The 20,732-nt window shown below is 51.4% G+C and overlaps 1 protein-coding gene across 1 annotated transcript in view; it reads left to right on the top strand.

The window, feature by feature from the left end:
- UBTD1 (ubiquitin domain containing 1) overlaps window positions 1-20,732 on the top strand; it is a 53,749-nt gene that overhangs the window by 31,616 nt on the left and 1,401 nt on the right. The window contains exon 2 of the mRNA XM_032883115.1: window positions 19,228-19,455. Coding sequence (XP_032739006.1) covers window positions 19,228-19,455 — 228 coding nt within the window. The remainder of the gene's footprint in view (window positions 1-19,227; window positions 19,456-20,732) is intronic.

Raw genomic sequence — 20,732 nt, 5'->3', positions numbered from 1 at the left:
AGTCTTTTTAATTTTGTTACTCGTTTTTCGTGTTCTGTGATGTCCTTTTTAATGAATGTCCCTTTTTAAAATTTTCATGACTTTATCTTTTACAGCAAAATTGCCTGATGGCAATTTTATTAATTTTTTCGTGTTTCATTATGTCTTTTTTAATGCCCCTCTTTTATTTTTCATTATTTAATCTTGTACGGCCGAATGGCCTTACAGCCGGTTAGTTATGTCGTGGAAATATTTCTGGCAAAAACACTGCAAAGATGTCTATGGCAGGGGTGCTCGGCGAGAATGCTGGACACACAGGTACATACTCTTGCAAGTAAAACACCCATCACCCCACCCCTCCAGTGGAAAGACCCGTGTACATTCCCCTAGACTTTCCCTTTGCAGATGCTAATCCTGTCTGTATAAATTTGGGCTCATTTCCAGCTGCAGGTTTTCCTGGGAAGCACACAGCCTCTAGGTTTAAGGGCCACCATCTGACCCCTGGCAGGTTTTCTAGACCTAGACTTCTGCCCAGAGCAGAAGTGGTGTTAAGCTCCTAGTCCTCCTTGACAACTACCCCCTTCCCCACCACTGCCACCAAGTCAGCATTTAAAACACTGTATGGAGGGGCTCCTGGGTGGCTCAGTGGGTTAAGCCGCTGCCTTCGGCTCAGGTCATGATCTCAGGGTCCTGGGATCGAGTCCCGCATTGGGCTCTCTGCTCGGCGGGGAGCCTGCTTCTCTCTCTCTGCCTGCCTCTCTGCCTACTTGTGATCTCTCTCTGTCAAATCAATAAATAAAATCTTTAAAAAAAAAAAAACAAAACACTGTATGGAAAGCCTCAGTTGGCCAGGATGGTGATGCCCCCTCCTCCGCCACTGTTCCCTTGTGGGGAGGAGGACTGTACAGTAGGAAATCTCACCTGGATCTACAGATTGGGGAACTCTGGGTTTTCCCACTCGTTCTTCCTCCCTCTGGCCGTATTTCTTACCTTTGCTCTTGCCGCATCCCTTGGCCTTGAGAAACCAAGTCACAGAGACATCATCACCTTCCAGGTTGAGTAGAATATCTTCTCTGGCATTCTGTCAGCTCGCTGTGGACCTCTGGTTTTTATACACTGACCCGTCTTTTCAATTGACAGATATGTCTTAGCCTTTCCTTTTAAAAAATATATATAATCTAAATGTCGTTAGAAGTTCTTTTGAGACCCTGGATGGGGGGGAGGGATAATAAAACGTCTCTGTCATGACAAGGTCAGGAGTCTGGCTCTGTCCCCTAGTGGGGGATGGCACCTAGTGGTGGCACAAATGTTCAGAACCAGAGCCAGTCAGCCAGGGGAGAAGGAAACTAAAAAAGAAGAAGGCAGGTAGTCCGACGGGTGCCACAGACTGCGTTTACTTTAGAAGTGACCCCTGCTTACCACACCACAGAGCTGTCAGACATTTATGGAGTCCTAGCTTTGTCAATCAAGAGTGGACACCAGTGATGGCTCAGAGGGGCGGTGGGGTGGGGAGTGGGGCTCCCATCAGGGTCCAGGGGATTCCCTGGGCCTCAGCGCGACTTGCTACCCCATGGCTCCAGATCTGTGAGGCTTCTCTGATTCCACCTGGGACTCCTCTTTCCTCACCCTTTTTGCAAGCCACGCTCACGGTGTTTGTTAGATCTCCTCCATGGAGCCTTAGAGATATGCCCGTTCCCTCCTCTGCGTCCCCACAGACTTCTGAGTCGTGGTTTCTGTCCCTCCCTGCATGTCTGGTGGTCTAGTCCTTCATCCGTTCATGCATTCCTTCACTCACCTAACAGAGGGACCTACTGTGTGTGAGGCGCTGGGTGCCACTGTGGGGGAGAGACAGCTGACGTACTACCGGGGAGACAGGGCGATGAGTAGACAAACCATGGCAGAACCGGGATAGACACCACTGAGGAGAGAGGAGGCTGCGATGGGGGCACAGGGGAGCCCACTTCCATTAGATTATCAGGGAGGGCCTCTCTGAGGAGGTGCTATTTAAACCTCGAGACGTGCTTGAGGTAATTACAGTGTCCTCCTCATTTCCTCAGCTTCCTTGAATTTGGAGCAGGATCTTGAACACAGTGGGTGCTCAGGAATTGTGTTGAAATGGATCTGGGCCGTGACCCTTTTGTCTGGGCCTCACCACCCCGTCAGCCAGTCATCGTTGTCCTTCCCACCTTGGGCTCCCTCCCTCCCACCTCCCGCTGTCATTTGACCGGGAAGAATTGGGTTACCTTGGGGGTGGGGTGGCAGGGTTCTGTGTGCTTGGGTGCGGGCCAGGGAGGGCTGCTTCCGGGCCAACCCCATCAGCATCAGGGGCGGAAGAGAGAGAACCGGGGCTGAAGACTCCACAGACAGCCTGGAGGCTCGGCGTCTGCTGGGCCTCTTGAATCTGGACCCTCCATCCGGGACGTTTCAAGTCCCCTGCCACCGCCATTATCCCAGAGGGAAACTGAGTCCCGGAGCTGGGAAGTGCCTCCTCTAGCAGCAGCAGAGGCCAAAGTGGGGCAGTTCACTGTCTGCAGGGGGGCAGGGGGGGTTGGGGGTGGAGGTGGGAAGTCAGAAATGCGGCAGTGAGGGTGAGGCTTGCCCCAGGCCTGCCCTCAGCCAGCTGGAGCCTGCTTATTTCCAGAGTCCTTGTCGCACATGGTCAGAGCTGGAAGCTGCGGAGAGGATGTAGCCCGGCTCCCGCCCACCCCTTTGGCAGGTACACAAGAGGCCCCGTCGGTTGGGGTGTCGGCTCCCAATATGCTTTCCACGCACCTCTGCTCCGGCGTGCAGCAGTTTCCCTGCTTGGCGCTGGGTGTGGGTGGGGGGTTCTTTGAACAGAATTTGCGTTTATCACTTATTTATTATGCATGTTTATTTTTTTTAATGTGCCACAGAGTGACAGGTTACAATGGTTTCCTAAATGACACATTCAAGTGTTTTCAAAATAGTGAGCACAAACATAATGTGTCACGAAAACCAAACTGGACTGCTGTGCCACATTTGAGCCTGTCTGGTCAGGGACTTGCCAAGGCTCATCTGCGTGTCCACCGTGCCTTGCACTGGTACACGACTGGGAGAGACTGAGCGGTTCCCATGGGTTCCTCATGGGTTTGTCAGAGTCTCCCCTCCAACTCTGGAAGCATTTTGTACAGAGAATCCTGTAGGTCTCTCATGTGTACATGTGCGTGTGTGTCTACGTGCTCGTGTGCTTACTTTATCACACGTGTGGTTTGCCTTGCAGTCCTCTGCAGGGGCTATGAGGTTCTGGAGGGCAGGAGTCTTGCCTTAGCTGTCTTTGTGCCCTTCAGGAGCCCCACACTGGCCTTTCCACAGGGCGGATCTGAATTGAGTCCGAGGGCTAGAAGGCGTCCTGAATCCCTTAGTCCAGTCTGCTCGTTTCATAGACAGGTTTCCCACATGAGGGACTGTCCCAGGTCAAGGGGCTGAGCTACGCAACCTTCCTAGCTGCATGGAGAGAGCTGCCCTGGAGGTGAAGGGCACCTGTCCCTGAGAGGCCTGGGGGGCAATGCAGCTGGGAGCCTGGGGTGTGGTGGAGCTGGCAGGGAGCTGCCGGGAGGGGAGGGCACGTGGGCGTTACCCCTACCCCCCACAACAGATCCACTTTACTGGCCTCACGTGGTAAGTGGGCTTCTCTGAAAGCCATTCCCTATTTTCTTTGAAACAGGAGTTTTGCTGCTTAGGAAAGAGCTTCACTGCAGCTGGCTGAGGAGATCCTCTCCTTGTCTAGTTTGGGGGCCTGTCCTTGTGGCCTGGATGGAGGGTGGTGCTCTGTGGGAGGATGTGGGGGCCCTGCCTCTCGCTGCTCCCCATACAGACAACCAGGGCCAGCTCCTAGAGGCTTCTCAGCCACTGTGAGCCCCCTGCCCCCCGGGCCAGTGCCTCTCAGGCATTGCAAACATTGACAGCTGTGGGTGAGGTACCTGGACTGCTCCAAGGCCCTTCCACACAGCCACCCCCCAGCGGCACCCCAGAAAGCCAGGCACAGCCAGCGCGGTTGCCCATTTCCTCCCCCTCTTCTCCTGAGGGGCCTAGGGCCACCCATCTGGAACCTTCTCTGAGGAAAGGGGAGGGGCATGGAACTTCCAGGGTTGGGATCGCTGGCTCTTGCTCCAGCAATCTGGATACTGTTACCCTCCTGTAGAGGGGTGAGGAAACCTTGCTGCTTTGTTGTTGTTGTTGTGGTTGTTCTTCTTCTTCTTAAATTTGTTCTTTATACTTTACAGAACTTCAAATAACTCAGTCTGTGTACAGATTAAGACTCATGGAAATGAAATTAGACCAAAAGCGGTTCATTCATTGATTCATCTTAGAAATGCTTCCTGAGCATCTGCTAGGCTAGCTTCTAAGTTCTGAGCACTTAGGACATACCAGGGCCTTGACATTCAGGAGAGGTGGTAGCTTGTGGGGGCTTCGGAACCAGCCTAGCTGTGTGACCTTCAGCCTAGGCGATTTGATTCTTGGAGGAGCTTAGAAACAGTGTCTGGCATAAGAATTTAATAAATATTAGTCAGGATTGTTATTACTATAGTTGTAACTGCTTATTACCATAGTTATTACCATAGTTCTCATCGTAACTGTAAGGCAGTGACTGTTATTATCCCCATTTTTCAGAGGAGAAGACTGAGGTTCTCAGAGGTAAATAACATGCCCAAGTCCTCCTGCGAATAAGTGGCCTCACATCTCAGGTCTGGAATCTGAGGCTTTTGGCAGCCCGACTGCACTGCTTCTCCAGCTCTAGGCTAGGGGCCGGGCATTCGGGTGCCAACACTGGCAGGACCAGGTGCTGCCTCAAGGAGCTCACAGCCTGGGGTGGAGGCTGACACGCACACAGGCGGCAGTGAGTGAATTTCCGGACGCACCACGTGGGCTCAAGTCAAGCCAGGCTGGGTGGGAGGCGCAGCAGGACTGGCAGCAATGCCATTCTGGACGCAGAACTGGTCAGGTCTGTCGCCAGCTAGGCCCTCCCACCTGGGCCAGAGGCAGAGCCACCTCTGTGCCTGCCAGCTGTGTGTGTGTGTTGCGCCCAGGGGAGACGGCACATGGAATGGGGTCCGAGACAAGCACTGGGCCGGGAACGAGGATCTGAAACCACTCTCTGGATCCTTGCCATGGCCCCAGGGTCCCTGAAACTCAGTGTCTCTTCTGGATATGAGAGTAGTAATGTTTGCGATACAAGGTTGTTGTAAAGATTAAGTGAAAAGATGTGAAAAAAAAAAAATCTTTTTCTAATCCTAAATCTGGTGCTTAACACCTATTAATAGTCATGGCCACTTTTGAGCTCCTACTTTGGCCTCACACAGTACTAGGAGGTTATAGATAATGTCTTGTTTAATCCTCCATAGTCCTTCAAGACTTGTTGCTCCCATTTTGTGGATGTGGAAACTGAGGTCAAGAGGCTCCCATCTATGAGGGCATAGAGTTAAGAGTCAGAACCAGGTCTTCTGATTCCAAAGTTACCTCTCAGGGTACCTGGGTGGCTTAGACATTATGTATCTGCCTTCAGCTCAGGCCATGATCCCCGGGTGCTGGGATCAAGCCCTGTGCTTGATCAGGCTCCGTGCTCAGCAGGGAGCCTACTTCTCCCTTTCCCTCTGCCTGCTGCTCCCCCTACTTGTGCTCTCTCTTTCTCTCTGTTAAATAAATAAATAAAATCTTAAAAAACAAAAACAAAACAAAGTCACTTTGTTTGGAACACAGAGATGTTCCAAACCTGAGTTCTCTACTTTTCTCAGCCCTGCTGCTTGGGGTAGTAAGCCACTAAACCAACCACGGGAGGGCGTGGCTGTCGGGGCACCAAGCTGAGCAAGGCACCCCTGCCAGGCCAGCCACCCAGGCCTGGAGCTGGTGGTGAGCAGGGATGGAGGGAAGGGCTTTACCTGCCCATGGCCCCTGGTTGTGGTGGGAGCAGCAGGCTCTCCTCCCTGCCAGTCTGGCAAGTAAGTTTTGTCAGCCTGTGAGTCACACAGCACTGATGAGTCAGATTTTTCCTTTCTTCTTGCCCAGAGCAGCTGGGGAGGGGGTGGGAGATCTTCTTAGGAAATAGGACCTCCCTCCCTCTGCTCTCCCACTGTCCCCCTTGCCTTGGAGCTGCACATTTTCTATCCAGAAGTCTGTGGCTCAGCCCCGGGGAAAGAGTCCTATGTCTACAGAAGAGGTGTCTGGGTGCTGGCTATGCAGGCATGAGAGACCAGGCTTCCAGCTGAGTAGAGTCAGGAGGGGAGGGGCCCTCCTTGTTAATAAGGAGAGTGAGATAGCTAGTCCAAGCTGTCTGGCTCCCAAGCCTCTTGTTTTGGCTTTCCCTGTCCCTTCTGCATGCAAGGGCTTAGGCCATATCCTCTGGACAGTGAAGCCGGGTTTCCCCAGGCACAGGGTCCCCTGAGCTATCCACTTTTTGCCTTATGACCAGTCTGGCTCCAAGCCTTGAAAGGACTGTCCAGATGGTCGGCCTCAGGCAGGCCTGGGGTTCTCCCTGAGCACCCTCCTGCCAGGCCCTCTCAGAGGCCTAATTAAACAATAGGAGCAGCCAGCCAGGCTGGGCAACCTGGTTCCAGATCAGTGCTTTTCAGCCCCGGCCATATATCAGAATCACTGGGAGAGCGCTAAAACCCCCCTGATGCTCAAGCCACGCCCCAGCACAGTCAAATCAGTGCCCCAGGCACCCGTGTTTTCCATATACCCGCTGCATTGCCCTCGAGAGCCTGCCCTCCAGCAACGGACAGTCGATTTTCAGGGGCAGCGCTGTGCATGGGGAACGTGCACGGGAGGCGGCGTGTGACTCAGAGGTGCTGTGGGATGCTCACGTGCCACGGGGTCAGGGGAGAGGAGCCCGTGGGGCCTGGTGGGAAGAGGGCTGGCCTCCTGCATCCTGAGGGATAGAGGTCGTGACCAGGCAGTGCTCGGGAAGGAAACCAGGGAGGACACTGGCCTGACAGGGCTGGTGATTCACGGGCTGTAGGGGAGGAAGGGGGAAGAGTGAGTCAGGCACAGCTGCATGCAAGGCCTGAGCCGGGCTTGGGAGAGGGAACATGCTCAGACGAGTCCTCTGTTGATCCACAAACAGAGCGCTGTGGGGTTGCGGGTCTTGAGCTGAGCCACATGAAGAAGTGAGTGAGCCTTAAAAAGATGGGCTTCCAGATCTCAGGGATGTCGGGCATCTGTGTGTGTGTCACACTTGACCATAGCACTTTGCACAGAAACTCGCCGGAGCATCTCAGTGGCTCTGTAAGGCGCTAAGAGGAGAGGCATTTGAATTTGGCAGGTGTGCTCAGAGAGGTTAAGTGCCATGTCCTGGGTCACACAGCATGGATCATGATAGAGAAGGACCTCAGTCTTCTGACTCCAGGTTCACCCCACTTAAGACACAGACCTAAAAGACAGTAATTTAGGCCCAGCTCCCTGAGGTAAGCTGGACTGTGGGAGAACACTGGGATTGAGAGAACGTAGAGCCACAACCAGGGGGAGGATGGGGGGGTTCTTTTCTAGCTCCAGCTTCAACAGTCCTGGGCGAACTTGTTACTGTGTTTGCTGTGGAAGCAGAGGGGTCGCTGCTCAGATCAAGGAAAGCAGGACCCCAGAGGGCCTTGGCACTGGGCAGACCTCACTCAGGCCAGTAGGTTAGGTTTGTTGAGGGGATGGTGAACGGGACGGCAGAGAACCCACAGAGAGAGAAACCACGGAAGACGAAAAAGGGATCTTCAGTCCGGGGAGGAGAAAACTACCAGCCCCGTGAAGGAGGTTGTGACTCGTTCTGTGTTGTTCCAGAGAACAGAGCCAATGGATGTGGGGTCAAAAGAATAGCATTAATAATAATAGCGGCAAAACCAATTTCAGTGACCATAGTAAGTGTCTGCTCTGTGGCAGGTGTGGTGCTGGCATGTGTGTGTGTGTCTTCAGGCGAGGAGACAAGAACCTGGCGGGCCCGGGTGCTAGGCCGACCACAGCACAAGTGTTCAGTAGTGGATTTATTACATATAATCTTCTTGACTCTATTAGTTAATTTAATATGTACGCAGGTATCTTTGATCCTCCCAATCTCCCTGAGAAGGAGGATGTCTCCGCTCCCTACTTCCGAGGAGAGGAGACTAGAAAGCTGAAGTCATTTACCTAGAGTCACTGTGCTTATTTATGATGGAGCTGATGTTCAAACCCAGGTCTGTCTGACTCCAAACTCTGGACCGAGCTAGTGCTCGGTGAAGGGTGACTGTAATATCATTAACTTTCTCACCATTCACCATGTCTCACGATGCAACAGGTTTCCTCTTGGTACTGTGACCGCCTCGTCTCTAGAAGTGCACACAGGCTGAATTGCCACCGGCAGGGGTGTTGTGTGGGATAGGAGGTGGGGGGTCTCCGTTACTGAGCCCCCAACCAGCCATGCAGAATTAGCTGTGTTCCTAGAGACCTGGGTGCACAGTTAGGCCACCGTGTCCCAGGAGGGCCCAGCCCTGAGATTCCATTCATCTCTAGTGGGAACTAGAGGGCCCGGCAGACTCCTAACTCCTCCACACCTGCCCCAATGTGTGTTCTGCTTGCTGCTTTCCCACTGGTGTATTGGTTGCTCTCAAACTCCTGACATTTCAGTAGTCTAGTTATAACTCTGCTTCCACTGGCAATGGAGTGGTTTGATAGGCAGAATTTGCTTCCCACTCCCACTGTGTGCGCACACACGCATGCACACGTGTGTACACACACACACACAACACACACACACACACAGGGCAAGAGCTGTGCGGCGTGCAACTGTTCACCTCACCTCTCAGAGCCTGTTTCTTGGTCTATAAAACGAAGGGGCTAGGCTGACTGACTTTAAAGTCACTCCTGGCTTCAGGATTCTGCCACACTCTGGGGCACCTGTCCTGATGGAGCAGCACACGTCTGAGCACCTGACACCCAGTGAGAGCGAGTCTCCAGTGTCAGAAGTTGGGCTGTGCCATTTGGCCTCCAGGCACCTGGCTGCCAAGCCCGTGTGGACCCTCCTTGCCAGCAGGCCTGTGGAAAGTACAGCGGCAGAGTTGACCTGTCTCTATTCCCTGGGGTCCCAAGGTTGCCAAGGGACCTGGCCAGATACCGGAGACCTTTCTAGCAACCTCTGGAGAATTTTGGTTTTATTTATTAGCCACTATCCTCCCTCTCCTGCCCCAAGGATAGTGCTGACCCTTGGCTCTGCAGCCGCCCAGGGAAACAGGTATACATGGAGCCCACTCTCTGTCCCTGTCAGACGTGACCTCATTTAACCATCCCCCATTTTCCTGCACCGTGAGGGAGAGACCAGGAGTTTATGACAGACAGCAAGAGTTTTCCAAGTTTTCAAAATCACAGCAGCTTGATGGGGGGAGAAAGGATAGTAACCTTTCATTCTCTTAATTGCATAGTGGTAATAAGCATTATTGACTTGGCGTGGTTGCTAATTACAACAGTCCTGCCTTTTAAGCATGGGACAGAGTGGTGTCTGTGATCCTTACAGCAATCCCGCGAGATGGAGGTTACGTCCTCTTTCCAGATGGGAACGCCGAGGTTAGAATGGTGAGGTTGTCCTCCTGTGCTCGCACAGGCAGCCAGTGGCTGAATCAACACCCCAGCCCCATATCTGAAGCCCAGATGTAAGCGAGTAGCCACATTGTAGAGAGAAGGTTTGTGAGTGTATCTCTTACCTCATAATTCTCTATGAACTTGGTTTCCAGAAAACACATGCAATCAGGGTTGCTCCTAGAGCTGGTAGCAGTGGAACCATTCAAGTTCAGGTCAGGACTCTGGTGCACCAGAAACAAGCATCAGTACGTGATGAAGGTGGGAATATATTCACTACAGGAAGGGAACTGGCTGGGAGTGTGGTGGGGGGTGCGGAATGGTCGTTGTTGTTTCAAATTCATATGAATCTAAAACAAGGAGAAGTACAGTGATTTCCCAAATACTCAAATGTTTAACTGTACTTGTGAATCTCAGCCAGCCTCAGAAAAGGAGCTGTTGGTTGGGTGGCATGTTAGATCCCAGGGTAGACCCTGAGGGTTTTGAAAGAGTTCTGTTTGTAGTTGAGATCAGACAATCCAGGAGTTTCTCAGGAGGGAATGGAACGGGATGGGGTTGGGGGAGGGATGGTTGGGCCAGGGGAAGAGTTGGTCAGTGCCTAGCCCTGGGAGGCTACCTTTCACCCTGCCTGGCCACATGCAATGGGGAGCCCTGGGCTGGAGGCACAAGGCAGTGTAGATAAGGGTCCTGCTCCCCCTAAGCTCACCCCAGTAAATGTGTCCATTGTGTGCAAACATGTACGTTCCCTGCGGTTATGTGTGCCCCCCTTGTCCACACCCACTGCCCAAGCGGGGGGCCTCCAGGCAGGTTTATTTTTCTCGACCTCACTTTCGTCTCTCCAGTTGCCAGGAAGTTTCCAGGCCCTCACTGGTCATGGTTTCTGACATCCAGCCCTTCTTCCTCCAACGGTTTCCTCTCTGTGCACCTCAGGAACTGGTTTGTTCCCTCCTGGACTCCCCCGTCTGCCACCCCCTTTCTTCCTAACTAACTCTCTTGCTTACGGGAATTTCTTCCAGACCGCTCCATCTGCTCCCCCAACTCAGATCCTGCCTCTCTGCTCTCCAGCTCCCCCTCCCCCAGCTTTTCCTAAACTGCCTGCTCGCGCACTGGGCAAACAGTCCTTGAGGCCGGCTGCATGCCAGACCCCCGGGCCTGCCCCAGGACTCCAGGGATGAACTGGAGGTGGTCCCAGTTGGGCGGAGCAGGGGGGGACCAGACAGGATCATCACAGAGAACTGCAGGGCCGGGCGTCGCCACAGAGCCCTGCACAGGGCTCCCAGAGGAGCCTTGTTTCCTTCAGCCCTGCCGGGGACCACCTGGGACCTGCATGACCCAAGTGGCAATACAGTTTAGGAAGCCTGGCATGTCACTTAGCAACTGGCTCCACCCTCTTCCCTCCCTGAACCCTGGAGCAGGGCCTGAGGGAATGAATGGGGAGGAAGGGCCCGTGCTGGGGAGGACCCAGCTAGCAGAGCTGGGCCAGCACTTTCCCTTGGAAGGTTACCGGCTCCGAGGGTCATCCTGGGCTAAGTCTAACTAAAAATACCACGCTTCCTGAAGGGATTACCTGGGCCCCCCTTCCCCTGCCTGCTCCCTTCCCCAGCGGGGCTGATCCTTCTTTTGGAGCCCAGTGTTCTTTCTGACCTGCTGTCCCTCCACCAGATGCCATACTTGACCCCATCTCACCAGCTCCCTTCGTCCCAGCTGTGACTATCAGGGTGGGAGGGGAAGAGGAGGTCATCAAGTCTGCAGCCTGACCGGAGGGCCCTTGCAGCCCCAGATGTTAGGACAGGGAGGCCCTTGTCCCTGCCTCCTTCATCTTCCCGGAGCCTCATCTCTCACACGAGCTGGAGCAAGCCCAGACTTGTCACATAATCAGTACTCGGAGGAGGACACTGTTGGCTCTATCCCTGGAGTAGGGGCCTGGGGATGGAGCTTGGTAACCGAGTGTGGAAAGAGAGCTTGGGGACTGTCGAAGGTATAAATAGGGCCGTCTCCTGGCTTGGGTGGACCGGCTCTCCTGGGAAATCTCTGGTTCCCTTGGCTGGCCTCAGACTTGGTGTCACTTCCCAGTGACTCAGTTGTACCAGTCCCCAAAGCCGCAATAAGGACCTCTTGAGGTATGATATCAAGAGGCAAAGGGACTGGCCAGCTTCTCCCTCATGCAGACCTTTCCCCTGCCTCCCCCGCCTGCCCACAGCTGCTCTCAGCCGTGATTCCTTCAGCGGATTTCCCGCCCCGTTCACTGGGCGTTCATCAGCTCCATCTTTAACTCGGTAGACACTTGCTGAAAACCTGCACCAGGCCAGCATGCTATGAGGCCATGGGGTGTTCAGCGGAATGCAGTCAGGGCCAGTTGTCCTTCCATAGGTTCTTGAGAATCACCTCTTGGGCATCGTCATTCTGAATTAAGCAGGGGAGGCAGGTGGTAGTAGTGTGCACACATGCACGGACTCAGAGAGGCACACTAGCTTCAAGTAAACTGCAAAGGACTTCTGCTGTTCTCTCCCACTCATTACAGTGCCCTCCCTTGCGGGTGGGATCGCCAGACACCTTTCATTATGGAGACCAAACCACAGCGTCCACCACCGTTCTCCTCCCCCAACCCAGACACTGTGCCCTCCTGCTCTTCTCCCTCTTTCCTCTCCAGGTCAGCTCTCAGCAGCAACTTCGGAGGGGAGCCATTGAATTCACCTATGTTAAGGTGTGGATGAGCCATTCCACATCTGTTGGCTGTGTTTACAAGTGGAGTTCTTCTGTCAGAATCAAGTACATAGCCCAGCCTGTTCCCTGTGATTCTGGTTCAGTGGGTCCGCTGGAGTGGGTGGCCGCTGGCGTCTGCCTTTCTAACCGGCAGCTCAGGAAATCCTAGCACAGGTGGTATGCTGGACAACCCTTTGAGACTCCAGCTTTGCCGCTGTACTCAGAAACCTACATTCTCTGCTCACAGATCTCTCTTGCTATTTCCCATCCACCGTAATCACAGAAACCTCCTGTTTTCATGGGCCTCTTGTACTTCCCCAGGCAAGTGGGGACCTTGACTACAGAATGATCTCTTGTGTTTTTTTTTGTTTGTTTTTAAAGATTTTTATTTATTTATTTGACAGAGAGTGACACAACGAGAGAGGGAACACAAGCAGGGGGATTGGGAGAGGGAGAAGCAGGCTTCCTGCCAAGCAGGGAGCCCAACGTGGGGCTTGATCCCAGGACCCTGGGATCATGACCTGAGCTGAAGGCAGGTGCTTAACGACTGAGCCACACAGGCCCCCCTCTTGTTGTGTTTTAAGTCTATCTTCTGTCAACTTCCTTAAGGATAAGGACCATTTGTTTTTCTTTTTGACCTAGAGCATATTTAGGACAGGTAGAGGCCTAAGTAGAAGCTACTAGATGCTCCTGCTGCAGAAACCAGCAGTGCCTGCAGAGCTGCCCAGAGCTGCCAGCAACTGAAATCCCAGAGGCTGTGACCCTTGGGCTTTGTGGCTCACCAGCCCCCACAAAGCCCCTCACTCAGCTCCCCAAACTCTTCCCTGCTTTCCTGTGGCTGCTGTCTAGAACTGAACTTTATGTACCCTTTTTCTTTGTTAACAACTCCCGTTGTATTATTCTTCTTGCTGAAGTCGTAAATGCCTGTTGTAGAAAACTTGGAAATATAAGCCAAAAAAAAAGTTTTGTGTTTTTTTTTGCCAGTAACTGCCAATCGGCTATAACCACTGTTACCATTTTGGTGTAAATCCTTCCATTCTTTTTAATATATGTAATTTCACATACTTTTTTAGAAACAGAAGCTGGAGCACAGAGCACTTGATGTTCTGTAACCTTTTTTCACTGTTTTGGGGCCGTTTCTCCACATTAGTCAGCTTACAGAGGCTGCCACGGACGCACAGATTTTATTTAGCCTTTCTCCTGCTGGCGTACATTTAGTTTGTTTCTGGCTTTCCCTGTTTAAAACCGTGTCGAGTTAAACAGCTTCATAGATGAACCCTCGCCATATACTTGCGATTATTTTCTTCACATACATTCTTAGAAACCAAATGACTGAGCCAAAAGATGCACATTTTTGGGTTTTTTGGTACCATACCGAATGCCCTCCCGGAAGTTTGTACCAATTTGTGTAACATATGAGTGTTCACACCCTTTCTACTGCCCAGTGTTTTTGACTCAACTAACTATAAAACATCGCGTTTTTTTTTTTTTAAGTAACTGAAATTTAAAATATTCATCAATTTCCTTTTATGTTTGGATTAAAACCTTCCTTTTCGGTTTTCGTCTGTACCTTTGCCTAAATTATTCGCGTCAGAGTGTAGGGATCCAGATATTTTGGCATGTCTCTTCCACAGGCTTGTCCTGGGCGGGGAGAATTTTGCTGGGTATCTTTCAGCCGTTTTTGACTCACTGCTGGAGGGAGCCTGCACCTGGCCCGGAGGTGCTGCGGCTGCCCCCTGCTGGCTGCGAGGTGCCATGACGTCTGCAAGGGCAACTATTGGCTCCTGCAGCCTTTTCCTTACTTCCGCCTTTCCTGTTCCCACCACCACCCCCCACTCCATTCTAATATTTTCTAGTGTTTGCCGTCTGAGAGGACCAGCATACAGGAAAAGGAATTTTTACACCATTGTATCCTGGGTGACTGCAGATGCTGTTCATACTTAAAGATGCACACTTGCATTGTGTCCCATCTGTGGGTGGGTCTCTGATAGTTGGAAAGCATTCTGCGGTGCACATGCAGGGGAGGGGACTCTGAAAGCCAGGTATGTGAGCAAAGCACCCTTCAGGTGATGGGGCTATTTTTATCTTACGGAGACAGTGAGAGCCATGTGTACCTGGTTATACGTCAGGTATCCTCAGTGGTCAGGAACAGAGCCAAACCCCATCTGATGGGTGGGGGGTTGGGGGGATCTGGAGCAGGAACAGCAGATATCCAGATATCCTGAAGCCTAGTCTCTTTCTTCTTCAGGAAGCCTCTTTCTTAAATCCGGATGCTCTCCATTTCAAAAGTACTGACCAGCTTTCTCAATCCCCAGCGGGTTACAAGCCCATTAGGGGGCCTGACCTCTGCCCATAGGAGCCACAGGTAGACCGGGACCAGTAAGAAGTGACATGTGGGCAAGAGGAAGGAGACAGGAAAACTATAGAAATCAGCTCAAGAAGTTAAAAAGACGATCAGGTCACCGAGTGGAGGGGCAAAAACCCCATATCACCCAGAGGTCCTTGAGGGTGTCACTGCATGTCTGTGAACCCCGGTTGATCAGAGTTCTTGCTGAAGGACCAGAGAAATCATGAAGCAGAGCTATTTTTTTGATCCATACAAAAACACAAACTTTCACAAAAAACATTTGGACAAAACTATAATCTTCTGTCTCTCCAACATATCCTTATTCTTCCACACTTTTAAGTCCTTGATTGATCAGTTGATCTCGTTTTGATGTTTGTGGCTGGTGTGAGGTAGGGATTCTGTTACATGTTTTCCTTATAGGAGAAACTATAGCCCTAACACCATGTATCAGTAGTCCATTAAGAAAAATCTCTTGTGTTTCTTTTTTTTTTAAAGATTTTTATTTATTTATTTATTTGACAGAGAGAGATCACAAGTAGGCAGAGAGGCAGTCAGAGAGAGAGGAGGAAGCAGGCTCCCTGCTGAGCAGAGAGCCCGATGCGGGGCTCCATCCCAGGACCTGAGATCATGACCTGAGCTGAAGGCAGAGGCTTTAACCCACTGAGCCACCCAGGCGCCCCTCTCCTGTGTTTCTTATTTACTGATCACACAGAATACTTCTGGTGCCAGTTGGATGGGTGTTTTTCCCACACCAAGCAATTCTCCAATTTTCTCCGGACACCAACTGGTATCCTACAATCCTGTTCAATTCTGACAGTACCTGGAGTGAGTGCAGACCCCTACATGTTAAGGGCTCACCCACCAAGACTGCCCCCAGCTTCCAGTTTCAAGTAGTGAGTGAATCCCCAGGTTACCCACAACTTCTGTCAGAGTTGGCTTCAAATCAGAGGTTCCCATGACCCTCTCCTTGGGTTCAGTAGTTTGGTAAAGCAGCTCAATAGAGCCCAGGAAAACAGTTTACTTACTACCGCTGATTTATTTTATTACCGCTGATTTATTTCTTAAAGGATACAAATGAATAGCCAGATGCAGAGATACATGGGGGGAGGTCTGGAAGTGTCCTGAGCGCAAGAGCTTTCATCCTGGACTTGGGGTGCACCACCCTTCCGACATATGGATATGTTTACCAACCTGGAAGCTCTCTAAACCCATACTTTTCGGATTTTTGTGGAGGCTTCATCACATAGCTGTGACCAGCTATTAACTCAATTTACATCCCCTCTCCCCTCACCAGAGAATGGGGGACAGGGCTAAAAGTTCCAAGCTTAGCATAGAGCCCACCAGGAGCCACTTCATTAGAACAAAAGGCACTTGTATCACCCAGGAAATTCCAACGGCCTTAGGAGCTCTGTATCAGACATTCCTACCACTCGGGAAATTATAAGGGTTTTAGGAGCTGTGTATCAGGAACCAGGTCAGAGACCAGATATTACCAGAAACCAGGGGCAGAGACATACATAGATATATATCTCACATCCATCTTCTACACACACCATCTGCAGTGTTCCTTCTCATTTGAATTACATTTCCGTATATGCTTGGTCTATGTCTGGGCTCTCTGTTCTGTCCCATTGGCCCATCTATCTGTCCCTGCTCTGGTACCACACTCACCACAGCTTTATAGTTTGTGTAGGTAATGGTAGTACGGATTCTCCCACCTCATTCCACTCCAGGAGTGGCCTTGTCCTTCCGCATAAGCTTTAGAATCAGCTTCTCAGGTTCCTGGTAGGGGCAGCGGGAAGCTTCCTCGTTAGGAATCTTAATGGAATTGCATTAAATTTATAGGACAGTTTAGAAAATGGACATTTCTATGATCTCTTTGAATATCGTTTCATCCTCATTCTTCCTGTCATATCTTCTGGAGATTCTGACTTAAAACTTCAGACCCTTTAAATGTCAGTTATTATGTTTTTCATTTCTAGAAGTCCCATACGGTTCTTTTAACCTCTGCTTGGTCTTTTTTAATCTCCTTTTCCCTGTTCATATCATTAAGACTTGCTTATTTCTTTTTCTTTTTCTTTTTTTTTTTTTAAAGATTTTATTTATTTATTTGACAGAGAGAGAGAAAGAGAGACAGCGAGAGAGGGAACACAAGCGGGGCAGGGGTGGGAGTGGAAGAGGGAAAAGCAGGCTTCCCATCGAGCAGGGAGCCCGATGCAGGGCTCGATCCCGGAACCCTGGGATCATGACCTGAGCTGAAGGCAGATGCTTAATGACTGAGCCACCCACGCACCCCAGGACTCACTTATTTCTTAAACTTGGTATTTCATAATCTGGTCCGATAAATCCCCTATCTGAAATCTTTGTCCATCTGATCCTTCCGTCTGCTGTTTTTGCTGGCTCTGGCTCCTATTGCCTTGTTTCCTTGTATGTTGTGATTTAAAAAAAAAAAAAAAAGGAAAAACCAAAAACTATGACCTTATCATTTATTTTCCTTGGAACTTTATCCTGGGAATTCTTTGAGGCCTGGTTTAAAGTTGTTTTCCCACAAAGAGGATTTGCATTTCTTTCTGCTAACCTGGCAACTCTTCAAATTAGATGTCTGGCTTTGAGAGTTTTCTGGCCTGCTCACGCAGACCGGCAGGAGGGCTGTCTGTGGATTCAGTCTGAGCTGAGGTGGAATCCTCACGCTGTCACTTACTGGGTGACCTCGGGCAAGTCATTTGATCTCTCTGCCTGTCCCAGCATCTGTGAAAAAGCTATAAACACCTAGTGCCTTAGGCTGTTGCAAAGCTGAAGTAGGGGAGGTTGGGTCATATACAGAAAAACAGGGCTCGCAGGGGGTTCTTCCACACGGTGGGTAGGCGGGTAGGCGGTGGGTGTCGTTGTGTTCCCCTGAGGAGCCTCCTCTCCTGCCCCAGGCGGACCAGGCGGCTGGTTGGCAGAGCCCAGCTTGGGTCCGGCCCCTTGCCCAGAGGATCGGAGCCTGAGTGGGAGCCACCGGCTTTAAACCTTCCTCCTGTGGATTATTCTGGCTTCGGCTCTGAGAGGTCTGAGCCTCCTGGAGCCTTTGAGAGATGCTTCTGCCCTCAGTCTCCACTTGTCTTGGAAGTCACTTGGGGCCAGGTAACAAGAAAAATGACATTTAACAGAATTGTTTTCCGCTTCAGATGCTGCAGGGATGTTTTGGTCGGTTGGTTATGGTTTTTTTCAAAAAACGTGTTCTGTAACTACATGGTAGGTACAAAAATAATCATTGTTCATCATGGGAATGTACACTGACATAATATAAGTGTAAAATAAAGTTGTATATTGGCATGAAAAAAAATGTGAAGTCCTTTCTGTAACAAGGATTAAAAAAAATAAATAAATGTAACAGTATCAGCTCCACTGGGGCACCTGGATGGTTCAGTCAGTGAGGCATTGAACCCATGATTCTGGCCCAGGTCCTCATCTCAGGATCCTGAAAGGAGCCCTGCTTTGGGCTTCGAGCTCAGCAGGTTGTCTGCCTGGGAGTCTCTCTCCCTCTTTCCCCCTCAAAACCCCACTCCTCCTCAGGCAACGCGCACTCACTCTCTGACCTCTCTCTCTCAAATAAATAAGTCTGGTTTTTTTTTTTTTTAAGATTTTATTATTTTATTTATTTATTTATTTGACAGACACAGCAAGAGAGGAAACACAGGCAGGGGGAGTGGGAGAGGGAGAAGCAGGCTTCCCGCTGAGCAGGGAGCCCGATGTGGGGCTCCATCCCAGGCCGCTGGGATCATGACCTGAGCTAAATGCAGTCGCTTAACCGACTGAGCCACCCAGGCGCCCCCAAATAAATAAGTCTTTTAAAAAAACGTAATATGGGGTGCCTGGGTGGCTCAGTGGGTTAAGCCTCTGCCTTCAGCTCAGGTCATGATCTCAGGGTCCTGGGATCGAGCCCCGCATCGGGCTCTCTGCTCTGCAGGGAGCCTGCTTCCTCCTCTCTCTCTCTCTGCTTGCCTCTCTGTCTACTTGTGATTTCTCTCTGTCAAAAAAATAAATAAAATCTTTAAAAAAAAAACCCGTAATATGAACTCAACTATATTGAGAGAAATGGGGAAAAGGAAATATGTTCAGGTGTCAGCGGTGGTTATTTCTGAATAGTGGGATTCTGGAGTCATTTCTTCCCCGGTGGCAGCATGGCACAGACAGCAGTGAGAGGGTGGCCTCAGCACTCAAAGTCTTGTGTGAAATCTGTACTCGTGTGACCTCAGGCACATGACAGGCTCTCATGGTCACAGCCGGCCCATCTGCCGGGCTTTGTGGACAAGATGAGCAGCGGGTTTGAAGTGCCCGGCCTGCCCCACCAATGGCCGCCCTTATTCTCCCACATGGACATTCTTGCCGGGTCTTTAAGGATATGGAGCGTGTACTCCTTTATAATTAAAGAAGGAGGCGATACATGCTCTGCTGACAAAAACTGTTTTCGTCTCCCGGTTGGGTGTATGGAGTTTCCAGACTAATCCCCTGATGCTGCCGGAAAGGGTCTTGAGGCCTGAAGAATACTTGGGAGCCCCTGCTGGGGAGGTGAGGGGTGGGAGGGTGCTGGCAGGGCAGGGGCGGGAGAGACTGCAGGTGCAGCCTGGCCTCAGAGGTGCTCAGCCTGTCCCTTCCGTCCCACGCAGGGCGCAACGAGCCCTTGAAGAAGGAGCGACTGAAGTGGAAGAGCGACTACCCCATGACCGACGGGCAGCTGCGGAGCAAACGGGATGAGTTCTGGGACACGGCACCCGCCTTCGAGGGCCGCAAGGAGATCTGGGATGCCCTCAAGGCCGCCGCCTATGCAGCCGAGGCCAACGACCATGAGTTGGCCCAGGCCATCCTGGACGGAGCCAGCATCACCCTGCCTCACGGTGAGCGGGCGGGGCTGGGCTTTGTCCCCACCAGGCTTGGGACCGCCAGGCCGCTTTGGGTGGAAGGGAGCCGGCAGCCGGCCCAGCACTGGGAGTTTTCAATCCAAGCTGCTCGGTGGCCAGGGTGGCCCTTTGCTTGCTAATTCATGCAACCCTCACTGAGTATGTGCCAGGAGCGGGGACACAAACCAAAGGGAGACGCAGTCCCCGCTTGTCTACTGAAGGCATAGAAAGGCACCAGCCAAACTCAAAGCAGCATGAGGAGAGCAAGCTAGAGTTGCCCGGGGTACTCTGGGATCACAGAGCATCTGAGAACCCTTCTGTTGAGGGTTACTACTATGGGCTGGGCACTGAGCTAGAAGCTTCTGCTGTAGTATCTCATTTAAGTTTATAACAGACTTATACGGTAAAGTATGTGAAGCGGAGGGTCACGGTGGAACTGTAGAGTCACAGACCTGGGTTGTTGGTTTTTTTTTTTTTTTAAGATTTTATTTATTTATTTGAGAGACAGACAGTGAGAGAGAGCATGAGCGAGGAGAAGGTCAGAGAGAGAAGCAGACTCCCCGTGGAGCTGGGAGCCCGATGCGGGACTCGATCCCGGGACTCCAGGATCATGATCTGAGCCGAAGGCAGGCGTCCAACCAACTGAGCCACCCAGGCGTCCCACAGACCTGGGTTTTAACAACTGTCTCTGCTTTTGGTAGTGCGCCCCTGACAGGGAGCTTCTCGATTTTAGTCTCAGGAACTTGCAGCTTTCAAGCGGAGATATGCACCTCACAGGATGGTTGTTAGGACTCAGTAAGATATGCAGAACCACCTTTAGTCCAGTCCTGGAACTTAGTAGGTGCTCAGGACACAACAAATATATTACTGTGTGCAATACATAGTACAGGAAGTCCCCTGGGGCCCACCAGAGTATAAGCCATGGAGAGCAGGGCCCATGCCTTCTCACTCACCCTGGTAACCCCAGCACCCAGCATGTAGCTCAGGAGAGTTGTCAAATGAAAAAATAGAAAGTTACATAATTCACCAGCATTGAACAGTACCTGGCAGTACCTGGCAGAGCCAGTACCTGGCAGAGCCAAGATGCTGGCCCCATGTGTTCCTGATTCCACCTTGAACTCCTCCCAGCTGTCTGTCCCAGAGAGACCTGACTGTAGGTTGGTTTCGGGGACTGTGGGATGGCCATAACAGGTGTATTGGTTTGCTCAGGCTGCTCTAACAAAATACCACAGATAGGGTACCTTATTACCCAACTGAGATTTCTTTCTCATAGT

Source organism: Lontra canadensis, unplaced genomic scaffold (assembly GCF_010015895.1).
Source record: "Lontra canadensis isolate GAN:19392208 unplaced genomic scaffold, GSC_riverotter_1.0 scaffold3, whole genome shotgun sequence".
Lineage (NCBI taxonomy): Eukaryota > Metazoa > Chordata > Mammalia > Carnivora > Mustelidae > Lontra > Lontra canadensis.
The sequence above is the reverse complement of the archived record's forward strand: the minus strand, read 5'-3'. Positions and strand labels throughout refer to the sequence as shown.